We start from the raw sequence: 16,761 nt of genomic DNA on the forward strand, positions 1-16,761 counted from the left end.
CCCGGGGGCAGCGGGGGCTGCGCGAACGCCCACCGGCAGGCACCCGCGGCGGCTCGAAACCCCAACTTACTGAACACTCGCGTGCTGCGAGTCGGACGCCGCACGGGGAGAGCCCTCCGAGTTCCCTGACAGAGGAAAGGAGAGAGAGAGGGAGGGAGGGAGAGCCGGAGCGCCCACCCCGTCCCCCACCGCCGCGGCACCGCTCAACCCGGGGACCCGAGCGGCTCCGAGCAGCAGCGGGGGCTCAGCGGGACCCCGGTACAGCCGCTCGACCCCGGGACCTCGAGCAGCAGCGGAAGCCCCGGCGCTTTGCTCGACCTCGGGGGACCGGCAGGGATCCCGGTAAAGCTGCTCGAGCCCCGGGAACAGCGGCCCCGAGCAACAACCGGAGCCCCGGCCGCCCCTGCTCGGCCCCCGAGCAGCAGCGGGCGGCGAGGGGACCCCCCCCCCACCCCGGCACGTCGCTCGAGCCCCGGGAGCCAGCGGCACCGAGCGAGCCGGAGCCCCGGGACCGCTGTTCGAGCCCCGGGAGCCAGCGGCACCGAGCAGAACGGGAAAAGAAATAACGGAGAAAAACTTTGGAGGCTTTGGAGGAACTCCGCGCGCTCCCCGCTAGCGGCGAAGTTTGTGGTCGGAGGCGCCCGGCGCTCCCGGCCCCGCGGCCCCCGCAGCCCCCGCCCGGAGCCCCGCGCCCACCTGGCGTTGGTGCAGTCGTTGTACAAAGTTTCGAAGTCCTTCCTGGTGATGAGCTTGCAGCGGTTGACGCCGGGCTGGATGGCCCCCAGCCCCCGCAGGATGCGGACCTGCTCCACCGTGCACACCACGGGCGATATATCCAGCCGCTTCAGCTTGGTGTAGACCGTGTGCAGCCCCCCCACCAGGTGCTTCAGGAAGAGGTCGAAGACCTGCGGCAGGCAGATGAGCTCCTGCCCCTCCACGAGGAACGAGGCCACCTTCACCCCGTGCAGATCGACCATCTTACACTCGTTGCCGCCCCCGCCGCCGGAGGGCAGGAAGCTGTTGGCGACGCGCGGGGACTCGGCGGGGCTGGAGTAGAGCGGGTCGGCGCGGAACAGCCCCGCCGAGCCCCCCGCGCCCCCGCTGGAAGCGGCGGCGACCACGGGCGGCGCGGACACGGCCATGGCCGGCGGGGCTCGGGCCGCGCTGCCGGCCGAGAGCGGAGCCGCCCGCGCGCAGCGCCCGCCGCGCGCCCAGACCCCTCCCCGGCGCCCTCCAGCCAATGCGCCCCGCCCGCCGCCGGCGCGCGCTCCGCCACTGGCTGCGGCCCGGGAGGGGCGGGGCGGGCGCCGCACCTGGGGCCGCGGGACCCGCCTCGGCGGGAGCGGGGAGGGGGTGCGAGTCCTGAGGCGGCCGCTCGCCGAGCCCGGGAACTCACGGGGAAGAAAGGGTCCCCGATACCCAGTGGAAACCCTCCCTCCGCAACTTGAGGCCGTTTCCCTCTCGTCCTGTCGCTTGTTACTTGGGAGAAGAGACCGGCACTCGCCTCGCTACGACGTCTTAGGCGGTTGTTGAAGCCGCCTTTTCTCTAGGCTGAACAACCCCGCTTCCTTCTGTCCCGCTTTGCCAGGCAGTTCCAGCTGTAGATCTAGGCTCTAGCCCCCTTTTCCAGGCAGATTCAGCTCTAGGTTTGTGTTCTGTCCCCCTTTTTCAGGCAGTTCCAACTGTAGGTCTAGGTTCTGTCCCCTTTTTCCAGGCAGATTCAGCTCTAGATCTGTGTTCTGTCTCGCTCTTCCAGGCAGTTCCAGCTATAGGTCTGAGCTCTGTCCCCCTTTTCCAGGCAGATTCAGCTCTAGGTCTGTGTTCTGTCCTGCTTTTCCAGGCAGTTCCAGCTGTAGGTCTGGGATTTGTCCCCCTTTTCCAAGGCAGATTCAGCTGTAAGTCTGCGTTCTGTCCCCTTTTCCCAGGCAGTTCCATCTCCAGGTCCATGTCCTGGCTCCATTTTGCAGGTAGTTTCAGCAGTAACTGCACTCTGGGACGATCCTGAGAGTTAAAACACCTGTGCCTTGGCACAGCTGAAAGACCTGAGTGTGTAGAGAGGGTAAGAGCACAAGGCTCCACTGGGTACAGAGTAATCCAACTTTCCTCTGACTTCCCGAGAGGTCAACACCGTGTGGTTACTCTTTTCTGTGAATAGATGGTGGAGGCAGTGGCAACACGTCCCAAGGGATTTGGGTGTAAAGCAGACGAAGCCCCTCCAGAGCAGGCTTTGTGTGCTGGGCGTGGAGGAGGCCACGAGAGCCGTGGAAGCTGGCTGCCTGGCACGGGAGGCAGTGTCTGTCCTCAGGACGTCTGGCGTGTAATTGCTTGGAATTTCCAGATTCAAGTGCAGCATCAGTTGTGTTTTAGATACAACGGCATCGGTCCCCTCTGCACACCTGACTGTGAGGCAGCCTCCCGAAGCGCCGCATGGTACCTCGGTCAGCTGTGTAACAGGAAAACCCAGCGGTCCTGGGAGACAGATCCTGTGTCTCCCTCACCTGAACCAGGTCAGTTGACACAAGCACCGCTAAGCTTTGTGTATCTTTTCTCCCTGAACAAGCGGACTCAAAAGATGGACAGACGGATTTCACATAAAGGAGCTGAGTCTGACACACACACTGACCAGATCATTTATTTGCTCCTTGCCTTCTCCCTGTGTACTTACATTATGCCTCTTTTCCAAGCCTCTTTCCTTTCTTCCTTTGCATCAACATCCTTATTTCCTGTTTGTTTCCACTTTTATTCAGTCGTCTTTAATCTCTCCCTCTTTCCCAGTCCTTTAACTTCTTTCCTCTGCCTCCCTCCCCTTTTTTAGCTTCCTCCTAAAGCAAACAGAAAAGTACAAAGAAAACTTTTTCAAGTGCGTGCCAAACAAGCAATACCAGCAGAGCATTTCAACTCTTTCCACGATGGCAGTGCTTGTGTATGCCATCTTCTCCTTCCTTTTGTTAAGCTTCCCTATTTAGACACCCTTTTTGCAAAGCTTAATATTTTTGCATCATGAGTAATCCCATTTCAGATGAGGGGAGATGACTTTATGCCAATGAAATTGCTATATTGGTTAACTTAAATGATCCAAATTGCACTGCACAGGAACTTCGCTTTTTCTCCATATGTGTGTTTTAACAAGATTCACCACTTCCTTTAGGCCTCTAGCCTAGCAGCCTAAAACCAAGGCAGATTTTTCACATAAGCTGGGTTTACATTATTAATACCATTCAATAAGATTGCTCATGTTTCCTAAACTACTTCGTGCATCTTTCTAGGATCAGAACCTCAGATTGGAAGCTCTGCAGGGCAGGGGCTACTTACTTCGGCAAAGAGTTTAGTACAATTGAGCCCTGAAGTCATTTGAGATTTTTACATGCTGGAAATGATAGAAATAACAAATAACTGACTTCAAACAGAAACTTTTGGGGCTTAATTTACTGGATATAATTGCTGTTGGGGGTTTCATAAATCAGATTTAAACATTTCTCATTGGCTTTGCCCTTTTAAAGACATTTTTTGCTTTGAGATTAATTTGACAATCAAATTCCACTGTGAGAATTCTTTTTCCTTTTTGACTTTAATGTCTTCAATAAGCTAAACATATTTCTAAATAAGACTGAATTTTTGCAAGGCCAGAGGAAGCCTTGCGCATCAACACCCAGCAAGTTGGAGAGGAATGAAGCAATATAAAATCATAAAGGCTGTAGTAAAAACAGTACCCTTGAGAGGTGACTGTCCATGGAGAGAAGAACTGCTCTTAAACTAAGAGAATGCTCAAGGTTTGAGAATTAATACCAGGCAGCTGTCCAGTTCAACTACACATATACAAATCAACTATATCGATGAATATTATTATTGCTCTGTAATTTCATTAAAGACAAGGCAAAGTTGCTAAAGCCTAAAAATCATGCAGTAATATCTTGTCAGTTATGAAGCATCCAGATGGTTTATTTGAATGGACTCCAGCAGTATGCAGTTTGAATGTGTACAAACTAGTAATCCTCCCTATAGCTGAAATCGGTACTTTAGAATATTTATTTTAAATCAAAGTTTCAATATTTTTGCTCATTTTAGACTGGTATGCAAAGTATTCTGTTAACACCATCAGCTATAGAAATATCAGTGTATCCTATATTAGTCCTCTATAAAAATCAGCTGTGTTTGTATGGCAAAATGTCAGGCAAAGGTTCTGTTACATTTGTTTGGTTTTGTTTATCATCAATGCATCTGCCCCATTGGAGTGAAATGTGAAAGAGCTCTCTTTTGACACAGAAAAGAGGAAAGCCACAGTCATTCCTGATAGGGCCAGTCAACAGCTTTCTGGAAATCACTTATTGCCAGCTGGTGTGAATGTGGCTCCTGGGCCCCAGGGATCCCGTAGAGAAAATGATGGGTGACACAATGGACTGGGAGGAGACAATGATAAAAGTGACAGCTTTTCAAGTGAAACAGTAAGGAAATAATTAGAAATAATAATAATTTTGTTCCTAGAAGACTGGAAAGCTCAATCGTGATGTTTCTATTCTTTTCTCAGGCTACTGTAGCCAAACATGAGGCTGGACACTGAAAAAAAGAATCCTATAGATATTGCGATGTAAAGATTCCTGCTGATTTTTTTGTTGGGTTTATTTTTTTAGTATAAAGAAATTTTTCTATAGACTTGCTATAGGCAAGGTATATAGGTAGAATTGCTAGTTTTTAGTGAATAACTTGGATCTTCACTAAAATAAATGTGAGAGAGAAATGTGAACATGGGCTTGTCAGAGGTAGCAGTGGGCCCGAAATGAAGAATGAAAAAGTAACTGAAAGATGTATTTACAGTGCAGCCTGGTCATAATGAAATGAAACACCATTTTTTTTCTGAATTCCAGCCTGACTGGAGTCCTAGTGACAATGATATCCTCATAACCTTTAACAAAAAAATAAGTCAAGGCCCAGTCCAAAGCTCTTAACCCCCTGAAGTGATCTTAGAGTTTGTATCATGAGCATGCAAACCATTGATATTGCTAATTCTGAGTAAAGGCTTGAAAAGGAAGAAAAACATTTTAATTTTTGCTAGTTTAGTGTTTAATGCCTCGGTTTACTTAGCAAAGAGTAACCATGGCTATACTAACAAATGTGGGCCACTGACGTGAGAAAAAGAAGAAACTGAAATTAGCAAGTCATTTTATTACCCACATTTTCCTAGACGCACTAGTACATGACACTTGTATGCAATTTATTTCTGACATTTAAGTAGGGTTTTTTTTGGAATTGTGAATTAAAACTTCCCACCTAAGCATCAAGGATTTTAAATAAAACTGATGAATCTAAATGTCTAAGTATCAATAGAAAAATGATCCTTTCTCTTATGTAATTAAATGTATTGTATTAATGTGTGCATAATGCAGAATCAATAAATAATGAATTACCACTGATTGTAATTGAATGTTTTCATAATTTTATTGTCAGCCATGATAAATAATCAGTACATTTATACTGCATTAAATTAATTAGTGTGTCATTTCTATTACATACATCAGCAGTGAAGTAATGCAGTGACATCTGTTTCTAATGTTTTAAAGATGTGGTATTCTTTATTAAGTAAAGGAAGAGTTATTAGAGGTGTTTCCTGTGATTGGCAGTTATACCGGTACAGTCAAAGTGATCAAATAAAGGAACTTGCACTCTTGGCAAATGCTGCATTTCAACCCCTAATCATACTGAGTAATGATGATTAGAGTGAATTTTGCTGCTTCAGGCTTTCAGAAAATCCTACCCATCTTGCTAGAGAAAGGAAGAGAGGAGCTTCTCTCCCTAATACAGTCAGGGAAGATTTTAACATGCAAAATAATTAATGCTCTACAGAAGAACCCAGTGTCCACATCCACTTCTATACCCATTTCTGTCCTCTGCATATACAAAAGGATTCCCCTGCTAGGTGCTTATTGAAAAGTCATTGATTAAGCCTGTTTTGGCTGTGATGTACTTAAGTGGAAGTATCTGGACTATCAGGTCTGTAATCTTTGCTTGGACAGCAGGACCCAGGAAACTCCAGACTCGCATTGGCCTATCTGGGCATGCCCGACAGCTGGCAATGGTTGTACCTTTAATACCCTGAATGCTCTAACATCGTGTTCTAGCTCCGTGTGAGCCTACATCTGTAGGCTTCCTCCCGGCACATAGTTGAGTGTGATTTTGAGCCTGCTCTTGGGACAGTTCTCAGCAGACAAAGCCTTTGATATGAGCTGTCCAGTTCACAGAGTCTGCACTGAGCTCAACAGTTCAAGCTTTACTTGAGGCATAAAGGGTTTAACCATTTACAATGGGCACCTGAGCAAATTAAGGCACAAAATTACTCTCTCGAACAGGGTTTCATCAATTTTTCCTATTCATTAGAATTTCACTTGACTTTTTTAACTGAAGAGACGGGTCCTGTCACTTTTTGTCTAAGTGATTTGTAAGTAAATACCTTTCTTCTTAAAGCAAAGAGTACGTTTGTCATATAAAAATGTGAGTAGTGCTTTCAAGATTGTTCCAATGAAATATATGAATAAAAGATGCAGTTGTTGCTGATGATTCACAACTTTAATCTGGATTTTGATTTTGATTGAGGCTAGAGGGCGATAAAATTGCAAAGCCTCAGTAGAAGAAGGCTGTTACATGTTACAGTTATCATTAAGGTTCAGTATTGTTTGCATCTTTTCTTCTTCAGGAAGGAAAATTAATATTGTTAGTTGTATACTGAAGTTAAAATACATTTTATAGCAAACCGCTGTGAACACTATACCGTGTACTCAGATAATATTCAGTAAGTCATTATACCTGAATGCGTAATACCTTAATATCCCCAGAGGAACAAGATTAACCTCGTCTCTCACACTCTGTATTTGCAGGTCAGCTAAAGAAAGCAAAAGTTTTCCTGTACTGTCACTCTGAGCATCTCAGCCCTAATCTGAAGGCACCACCATCTAGTGGGATAAGAAGGTATTTAATTTTTCTTTACATTTTTTGTCACTTTTAAATATGGACATTACATGCTACTTCAAGAAACAATAAAAAATTAATTTTTTTTGTTTATTTAAATGTATAAGGCTCATGTGGGCCTTTCATGAATTCTCATATCTTCTGTTTAAAGCATTTTCCAATAAAAATCTTAAAAGTCATTTCCATGAAAATAGGTTTTCATAAACAGAATTTTATCAATGAGAAAACAATTTATAGCTATCCAGACTCAGTCAGAAGTGTAATTGATTTATTGAATAAATATTTTTAGCATTTTATTGAATCTACTTTGTGGAAATCCAATTGGCAGAATTATTAATATTGCGAAAGTAATGATCTTGAGCTCGTCTTTAAAACCAATATGTATTTTAGACAGTAAAGATAAGTCGTTGCAGTTTTTGGTACAGCCATTAAACACGCAGCATTTGGTTGTAGGTGTACTCTGGCCATTAAGTGCCATCAAAAATGAATTTCAAAACGGAATGCAAAGCATTCATTTTACCTTGGCTCTAAGAGTGACCATTTATTGTGCTTTACTTATAGTGATATATGGGCTGCTATCTGTTCTTATTTGTTTTTCTTTTTATGCACTTACTGATTGGAAGGGATAATGGCAGGGATTTTATATGGGGGAGGGAGAACATAAGGGTGAGCAGTGTGTGTTCATTTGTTTGTTTTTTCACCAGAGAATGCACGCATCTGCAGCTGTTATCCTAAGATGCCTCCTTGTGTTCAGGTCTCATTGATCTTGTTACAGCATTTCACATAGATGGGGATAATTGATTTGCATCATTCAAGAGCACATATCCTCTATAAGCATGAGAGTAAATATTAAGAAATTACTGTATTTTAAATTGCATAGGTATTTTGATACTTGTATATCTAAACCAGTAATGAAATGATAAATATTTAAATGCTTGTAACAGATAACACTTTAGCATTCAGAATCTGAGCCTGCTTCTGTTTCTATGGAACTGAATGGTGGGTTTTGCCTCAGATACTACTAGACTTTTCAACATTTTACTTTCTTCAGATTATAGAAGTCTTATTGACAGAAATTGGCATCGATGGGAATTCTGCATTATACATCAATTATATAATAGTGTCTTTTAAAATAGTACTTGTCTTTTGAAAGCCGTACCATAACATCAGTGTACGCTGCCATTTCTTATTGAAATCAGTCTGCAGTTTTGAGTGAAAATCAATGGAACTGGTCCAAACTGGTTGAGGTGGGATGTGACATTTTGACCCTTTGATCCCTAAACCACAAGCCCTAGAAGGTCAGAGACATTTCATTTATAATGCAGATTAACAGATTTGTAAATACATCCATTTGGAGTACTGTTTGCAGTTGATAAAGTCCAAGATGTTCCATCTTAGAAGAACAGAAAACCTAAATAACTCATTAGAAAAAAATCCGGGATGTATAGGGGAATTAAGGCCGGTAATCTGTGCCGCTACCTACTCCTGATTTCACAGAGATTCGGCAAAAGCCTTTCCCTCAGAATTCTCATCTATTTTTCCAGTCCCAAAGGAGTGAGCCTAGTCTGGAAGCCTTACTGCCACTCTCTGCAAGCTCTTGGTCACACTTCTTCACAGCTCTGAAGGAGGTTAAAATAAAATATAACGAACCTTATGCTTTTTTGAATAAAAATAACTATTTCATGAGCCTTGCTACAGTACAATCTGTAGGTGTTTGTAGGAAATGGAGGGAGAGGCCTCACTGGGGACTCATTCCACTATTTTACCTTTGTTAAAGAAGTGTGATCTGGAGAGTCTGAATCCATTGTAGAACTGAGTCTCTCCAAATCTCAGTCAAAACAATACACAGTCAGATCAGAATAAAATATTTAAGAGTAGGTTTTGGTTTTAACTTGGCCAATCTTCTGTGTCTCAAAATCATTCTCACCCCATTTTGTGGGGTTTTGGATAAAATGAAAAACAGTCACACGAAAAATACAGATTTAGTAGTAGAAGGGATGCTTTTTACTGTAGCACCAGCAACATGGAATACATGATTAAATATCAGCTGTATCAAGATATATATTGTTGAAATATAAAAAATTCTTAGCAACTTTCAAAATCTTCAGGAGCACAATGTTTACATGCAGTTCAAATTTATTAATGGACTTCTTGAATATCTTCATCTGAATGCACACCGGCTAAGTACATTTACCTACTAATTTGTATGTAACTATCACTGTTTATCATCCCTCATCTGATCAAACAGTCCACACTCAGGTAGAACCTTACCATTGAGATTCTCTTTCTTAAGAACATTTTGAAGTGCCATCACACAGTATCTCTGTATCAGTTTTTCTGTACAAATTGATTGTATTTTATTAAAAAAAAAAGTACATATGTAATAATTCTGGATTTGACTTCTTTTGAAACATTTTTCCACCTTTTAAAAAGATTACAATAGCTTCCATGAAAAGTTCAGACTGAAAAAAGCAAATGAAAAACCCCAAGCACTAAAGCACAAAACAGAAAAGAATTGCACTGACATGTGAAATGTGTTAGAATTCTTCTTTGAATCAGTCATTTAGACATACAAAGATAATGATGATGATTATGATGACAATAATTATAATCAACTAAAATCTAAATTCGTCCATTTTCTTCTATGCAAATACCAATTATATTTCTTTTCTTTAACATGAATGTGACCATTTTAAGTAGTTATTCTTGCAAATCTTCCTAATAATCTGCCTCAACATTTACAACAGCACAGCGTTCTTCTGAAGTGGGGGAAAAGTTTGGTCTCTTTTGGCTTAACCAAATGGTCGATGGAAGGGCCTTTATAAGCTACATAGAACATTCATATAGCAGCCTCAGAACATGAGAAGTTAATGACCTATTCTTTCCTTTTATTTACTTTATCAAACAGGGGAGGCAGTGCCGCTCATAAGGTGCTAAGTAGATACACAAAAGGGGAGTGAACATCGTGTTCCCATTAGTTCTGCTTTAGAGCCTCTGAGTCATTGTAGACACACAGCAGAAGTACAGTATAACTGCTCAAAGGCTTCCTCTCTCCTGTAGAGAGTCTGCGATTCAACATTGTTCTGGGAGAGATTGCTATAGTTCTAGGAATAGTCAGATGTTGGGGAACAGTGAGCAATTTTGCAGCTGGAGAAAACTACTTTATCAAAGAACTGTACTGTATGTACTGCAGGGATCTATGATGTAAATGTCTGATAAGACTGACAACCAGCCAAGCCCAGGTCTTACCCTAAGAAAGATCATGCTGACTAAACTAAAAAAAAAAGGCTTCTAATTATTGCTACGCGTTATGATTTGTTACAGTCAAACCTCAAATTTTCACTTGGACTACAACCAGATTTATACATTATCACTGTAAGAATGTGTAAACTGGAGCAGACCCTGTTATCAGGGCAATGGCTTCGTAATCCAGGTTTCAGATATGCTAGAATGCTCAATTGCATCGTCCCCTGGAAACAGATTAAAACGCAAACATCTTGTAAAAAACGTTAAATACTTTAATATAACTGACCCACATAATGTTTACAGTAGGCACATTCATTTCCTAGACATATACAGTTTAATAAAAGTTTAATCAGTACAATGTGGATTAACACACAAGAAAAGCCAGCATTTAAATGGAGTGTACTGTTTGGATTCATGAAAAATAGATGTTAAATCTTAAGTGTCCTTTCTGAATTCCCAGTAGCATCACTACATACAGTCTGGCACCAGTTTACAGCTTTTGAAAGAAAAATAAGACCTATTCCCATTTCTCTGAGGCAAACTGAGTGTAATCTCATTTCAAATTTCTTAAGCCTTTCCGTGGACCACAACTGCTACTCTCTGGCTTTAAAATCCTAAGCACAATGCTTTAAATACAGAACCTTATTTAACTGTAGTGTTGTAAGGGAAATACTTAAAAAGGAGGCCTTTACTTGCAGTAAATTTACTAAAGTCATATATGTGATGAGGTGACCATACATATTCCTGTTTCTTAGAAACAAGACTGATGTCTGTAGAAGCTGATGGCTTACTTTTTAGTCACAGACCTTATACAACTAAAATTTCTCCCAAACCCACCCTCCTACAAGTGGCTGATATTTTCATACACGCCCTTTCAGAGGGAAACAGAGCAAGAGGCTCAGTTCCTCCCCTGGCCCTACATACCCTTAGGTAACGTTAACGAGTGTTCACCACAGTAGTTATAGACCTAGAAATAAATCTCCACTCCTACTGCACCGGCGCAAGTGCAGCAGTGACTGACCCAGCACACGGGAACGGAGGCAAACCCAGCCTCCAACACAGACTTTCCCAACGGGAGAATAATGTTTGCTTTATCATTTTTATTCGTCTGCTTACATAATGTCAAATGTAGTTGCGAGACATCATTTCATGTTTTTAGCTCACTGCCATTACTGATAGCTTGCTTCACCTGAAAATTGGTCCCTCGCTGTTACTCACTCCTAACTTTTAGATGTCTCTTGGTTACAGTTTCATGTTTGAGTCCTTGGTGCTAAGTGTGTCTTCACAAGAATCTGAGCTGGCAAGAACTCATTTCATCCGAGGCCTTTATAGGCTTTTGTTTATGATTTCTCTGGTGAAGTCTAGGTAAAAATACTGCATATGAGACACATCAATTCACTTAGCTTTATGGACTACTTTAAACCCTTTTAATTATACGATAATATTTATGGTGAGTTTCCAAAGGGAACTTTATCGGTTTCAAAACCTGAAGTCTTGGTTTATCCTCTCTCTTCTTTTCAGCCATGTGTCATTTATGGTTTTCAAGACTGGAGAATACCACTGTTTAAAAAAATATTCAAGGACCTTGCACTTGTTATTCTCCTCAAATAAGGAACTACAGCCTCCCACTCCGTGGCTGGGTGGGTTTTTGCCTCATACCATATCATCCACCTCTCAGACCAACTGCTCTTCTTCTCAGTATTTGTATGGGTACATTTTTAAATGCATATATGCAATGAAGTGAGAAAACAACTCAGTTACTTCAGTTTCAAATCTATTTTACACCGTTCTGTCTCAGGAGGCCTGAAAAGTAAACTTTTTAATGAAGAAAAAAAAAGAAGCAGAATGAAAATTAGGAAAGTAAAAAGCTGTTTTACAAACCTGCCTAATTGTTTCACCCTCTCCCCCCAACACTATAAAAGAAGGTGCAGCAACAATAATTCATGTGCTATACCAAATTATTTTAGCCGCTGATACAGAGCACTAAGAGAAGTAATCTAACCAAATAAAAACCTGAACTGACACTATATATTGCATATAATGCACTAACATCATGGGTTTAGGTCAATTTAAATCAAGATACAGTCTGATTATACTACCAATAGTTCTCTGAGTTTCCAGTCCCTGAGGTAAGCTTTCCTTCACATGTCTCCAAGAGAGAAGCAATTAAAAACTGCAGCATATTAGTCATCATCCTAGGTTTATCAGCTATTTTAAGCACTAAAAATTAGCCTGTAGCATAAAAATAACCGAACTTTTGGGCCACTGCAGAGACTGTCTCCTTCATCCTGCACATCTGTCATTTTAGGAAGACTGCAAAACTCAAAGGCGATCCTTAATGAAGCTGTAGTGGAGCCTTCTTTCCATATTTCACCATTTATGCTGGGCAGAGCAGCCTGATCCAACACTGTGATCCTATTTTGGTTGGTTTTTTTTTTCTTCTGTGCTTATTCTGTAAAAGAAAGTATTGACTACAGTGAGAGACCGACAGAATATTTGCAGAATGTCATTGATTAAAGGCTGCAAAAATAAACTTCTTGCCTTGCATGCTTACAGAAGTAGAGTGAAATGTAATTCTCTTTCCCTGTCTCTCTAAACACTCCTATAATTTACTCACATCTTAGTAATCAAAAGGGCAACTTCAAAATTAGTTTCAGTGCTCCTTAGGTAGACAATGTGGATTTAATTACTTCGGTTCTTTTAAAAATGTTTAGTTCACTGATCTACCAAGGTCAGGATTGCCGTCTCAAAGGAATATTCATACCATCCATGAGGATTAAGTGTCTACATACTACTGAGAAATTGCAGTTTGGGGTCTAATGCCACTAATAAAACACAAGAAATGTAGTTTATGGGAATGATTGGGACTGACTGCTGGAAGCCATGACGAAAAGAAAGAAAAAGTCAGCTAGTGGTAACAAAGAAGATGTTAGAATAACGGTGTATTGGAGATTCAAAGAAATTTGGAAACAAATATAGTTTTCCCAAACACGCTTGACTGTGGAGTAGCTGTTTCTGTAGTTAATGAACAAACAAGTTTGGGCATGCTTGAGTGACTGACAGTTGCAAAACAGCAAACTCTATATGACAACCATGCATAACTTGAGCAACACACAAACATTTTCTTGCTGCCTGAACTAATGAGCCATTTAGTTGGGATAAATCAGGTTATTCAATAGATGTTTCTATTAGGCCTGATCCTGCTGTTGATCCTTATTCAAACTGGTACTGAAGTAGAATTAAATTCTGTATCCATTGAATGAATAATGGAATGAATAATGAGATTCCACACGTGAAGTCACTGCAGGGTAAAGCTACTACAAAACTTAAAAAAAAAAAAATTAATATGATACATTTGCTATTTATTTTATAGAGAACAAAATATTTGATCAAATGACCTGAGATTAGATCTTGAGGTAACTAGAAACTCCACAGTTCTCATTCTGACTGTCCCTCATTTTCTCTTGAGATTCAGTGTTTCTGCCTAGAAAAGTAAAACCACACAGTTCGCGGGGATTTGCTAAGATTACTGTATTTCCCAGAAGTATTTTAATAAAGTTAGATATTAACTATGCAGACTTTAAAGTGACAAAGGTAGCTCTATGAATATGTGAAAAATCCCAAATAAAAGTTACAAAGCCAAGCTACATGTTTTTATAAGGGAGATGTTTTGCTTGAAATCACAGTAGGAAAAGTTGCTTACAGGAAAAATATTTAGAACTGCTAAAAGAGGAATCTTAAAACTGCATTTATCTTTGCATTTATCTTTCTGAATTGTTATTGCTGAAAACGCTGTATGAATCCTGTGCAATATATAGGATTATGAATTATTTCCTAAAACCTAGAAAACCAAATGTATTTAGTGCAAATGGTTAAAAACCCTACATTTAATCTTGTCAGTGTGCATTCTTGAATGCGTTTTGGCAATTCTAATTGATGAGACCCAGTTTAAGAAAATATAGGGAAATTCTGTAATCAGGCCACAGGATGTGCAGTTTAATTATGCTGGTGTGCATTTCTATTTGTTTCTAATGTAGAGGATCTATTGGTAAAATGAATGCCCATTTTGTGGTCTGTTATGCAGAAAATGTTTAATCCAGTGTTTGATTTACTCTGTTAAATCTTCTTTATTGAATGTGCTTATTCATCCATGCAGAATTGGGTATGCTGCTTTCTGTTACTATGACATTGCAATTAAATAGCTAAAGAGAAAAACAGGGTAAGACATTTTCTCAAGGTCCATGAAATTCTCATAAAAATTATTCATACTTACATATTTTACGTATAGATTTGCTGATATTAAAGCTGTAAAGTGTAGAATTTTTTTGTGTTGCATGAGGCTGACAAACCTTGCAGTTAAAGATCCTGAATAATCATTTTTGTCAAATAGTACTAAGAATTTCTGGTCCAGTGGGTAATGACTGTCATCATGAAATAGGATTGCACTGATTGCATCTTATGAATGAAGCTAACAGGAACTCACAGAACCAAACAACAGCATTTTGTGGTGGGATAAATACTTAAGCACTTGAGAAACAGTAAGACATTGACAGGGAAATAGCTCTGTTCTAGTGTAGCCCTAGAATTATACTAAACACTAACAAAAGGTTTTCAGACTGAAATTCTGTTTTCATGAGTATGCCCTCCCTCAGTAAGAAAAGGATGTGCGAGGAGAAGTTGTCTTGTCTAGTCTAACCTACATAGTGATGGATTCTTCTTCAGCTGAAGGCATTTAGGTCAGGATGATCCAGCAGTATGAGAATTCTAGATAAATTTCTGTTGTTATAGGTTAAAAAGCAGAATTGATAGCTTCGTTAACAGAATTGCACCATGGAAGTTGCAGAATGGATATTTTTAAAATCCCTATAGGACAGTTAAAAGCATAAATATAAGGAACACAGGATTTGATCTCACTATTTTTACATCTGAATAGATAACTACAGATTTTCTCTGTTATGTGTTTCTTTGCATTATAATCAAGTGCTGATGTTTAAATCTATATATTTTTGTTCTTGTGTTGTTCGACGCTTCCTGCCAGGCTATTTTCCATGCTGGGCTCTGTTCTAGCACATCTGGCAGCACCGTGGTGTAAGGTGGTCTCTGGTTTCCATTAGCCACTTTATACCATTTTCACTGTTCTTTGGCTGTGCGAACGAGGAGCTTGTAAGAAGGTGTTAACAGGCTGCTAGCTGGTTTATTATTATTATTGATTTAAGGTGTTAAGAGTTTAATATAATCATACACAATGAATAATATTAAGAGATTAGTTTAAAGCCATATAAGCCATTAAATACAAAATAAAAAGTAAAACTTTCTAGAACTTTCCAGTGTACTCTGGCACAGGTATTCTGTGCTAAGTTATTTTGCCTACATTGCTGTATCTGGCTTTGTCAAATATATCTTTTTATTCCTGCTGTTCTTTCACTCAGACAGGTAACATGGAGGGGCTGCTCTGAAACAGTAGAATCTGTTTTTCACCCTTGATTCTCCCTTCATATCTTGGTAAGGTGAAGGAAGGGGCACAGCGAGACTGATGTGTGACTTAAGGCTCCTGGGAAGGAGAAATACAAAGAGTTGATGTTAATTGATGGTTGAGGAAAAAAAGAGAGGTTTTTGAATGCAACAGAAAACATAGAACACTGCTGTTAATTAACAAGGAAGGGTGTGAGATTAATGATGAGGAATAGATTAATTAATCCACTTTCCTTTACAAACTGGCTGCAGCACGGTGGATAAAGGAAAGAAATTATCAAAGTTGGGGAGTAAGGGGACTTTTTAAAAATAAGAAGGAAAATATATTCTAGGATACATTAATAACGTGCAGTGATCATTTTTTACTGAAAGAGTGTTGAAGCACTGGAACAGGCTGGTCAGGGAAGTGGTGGAGTCACCATCTGGGGAGGTGTTAAAAAAGCATGGAGACCCCTGGACGTTGTGCAAGGGGAACTTTAGGTTGGAAATTAGGAAAAATGTCTTTACTGAAGGAGCGGTGAAGCCCTAGCAGAACCTGCCCAGGGAGGCGGTGGAGTCCCCTTCCCTGGAGCAGTTTAGCAGATGGGTAGATGAGGTGCTCAGGGGCGGCTTAGTGGTGGACAGGTACAGTTAGACTCAATGGTCTCAAAGGTCTTTTCCAAAAGGAGGCTGAGGGAAGACCTTATCACTGTCTACAACTGTCTGAAAGGAGCTTGTAGCGAGTAGGGTGCTGGTCTCTTCTCCCAAGTGACAGGCAATGGGATGAGAGGGAATGGCCTCAAACTGCACCAGGGCAGGTTCAGATTAGACGTTAGGAAAGATTTCTTCACCAAAAGGTTTATCGGGCACTGGCAGAGGCTGCCCGGGGAGGTATTTAGAAGACTGGTAGATGAAATGCTCGTGCATATTGTTTAGTAGTGGGCAGGTACGCTTGGACTGGATGATCTCAGAGGTCTTTTCCAACTAAGCAAGTCAATGATTCTACCAGCCTGAGAGTCCCTTGCCTCCCCGGAACTACATCTCCCAGCAGCCCCTGCGAGCGCCGACCGGAAGCACCCAGCACTGCCCCGCCCCGGTCGCGCCTGT

General features: G+C 41.3%; 1 protein-coding gene across 6 annotated transcripts in view; it reads right to left on the minus strand.

Moving 5' to 3' along the window:
• The window catches only part of DACH2 (dachshund family transcription factor 2), a 248,204-nt gene extending 246,989 nt beyond the window's left edge, over positions 1–1,215 (minus strand). For all 6 annotated transcript variants that reach the window (XM_069867528.1, XM_069867526.1, XM_069867527.1 and 3 more), the window contains exon 1: positions 697–1,215. In XM_069867528.1, coding sequence (XP_069723629.1) covers positions 697–1,142 — 446 coding nt within the window. In that variant the 5' untranslated portion in view covers positions 1,143–1,215. The remainder of the gene's footprint in view (positions 1–696) is intronic.
• Positions 1,216–16,761: the final 15,546 nt, after the last annotated feature.

The sequence above is a fragment of the Phaenicophaeus curvirostris genome, chromosome 13, assembly GCF_032191515.1.
Source record: "Phaenicophaeus curvirostris isolate KB17595 chromosome 13, BPBGC_Pcur_1.0, whole genome shotgun sequence".
Taxonomy (NCBI): Eukaryota; Metazoa; Chordata; class Aves; order Cuculiformes; family Cuculidae; genus Phaenicophaeus; species Phaenicophaeus curvirostris.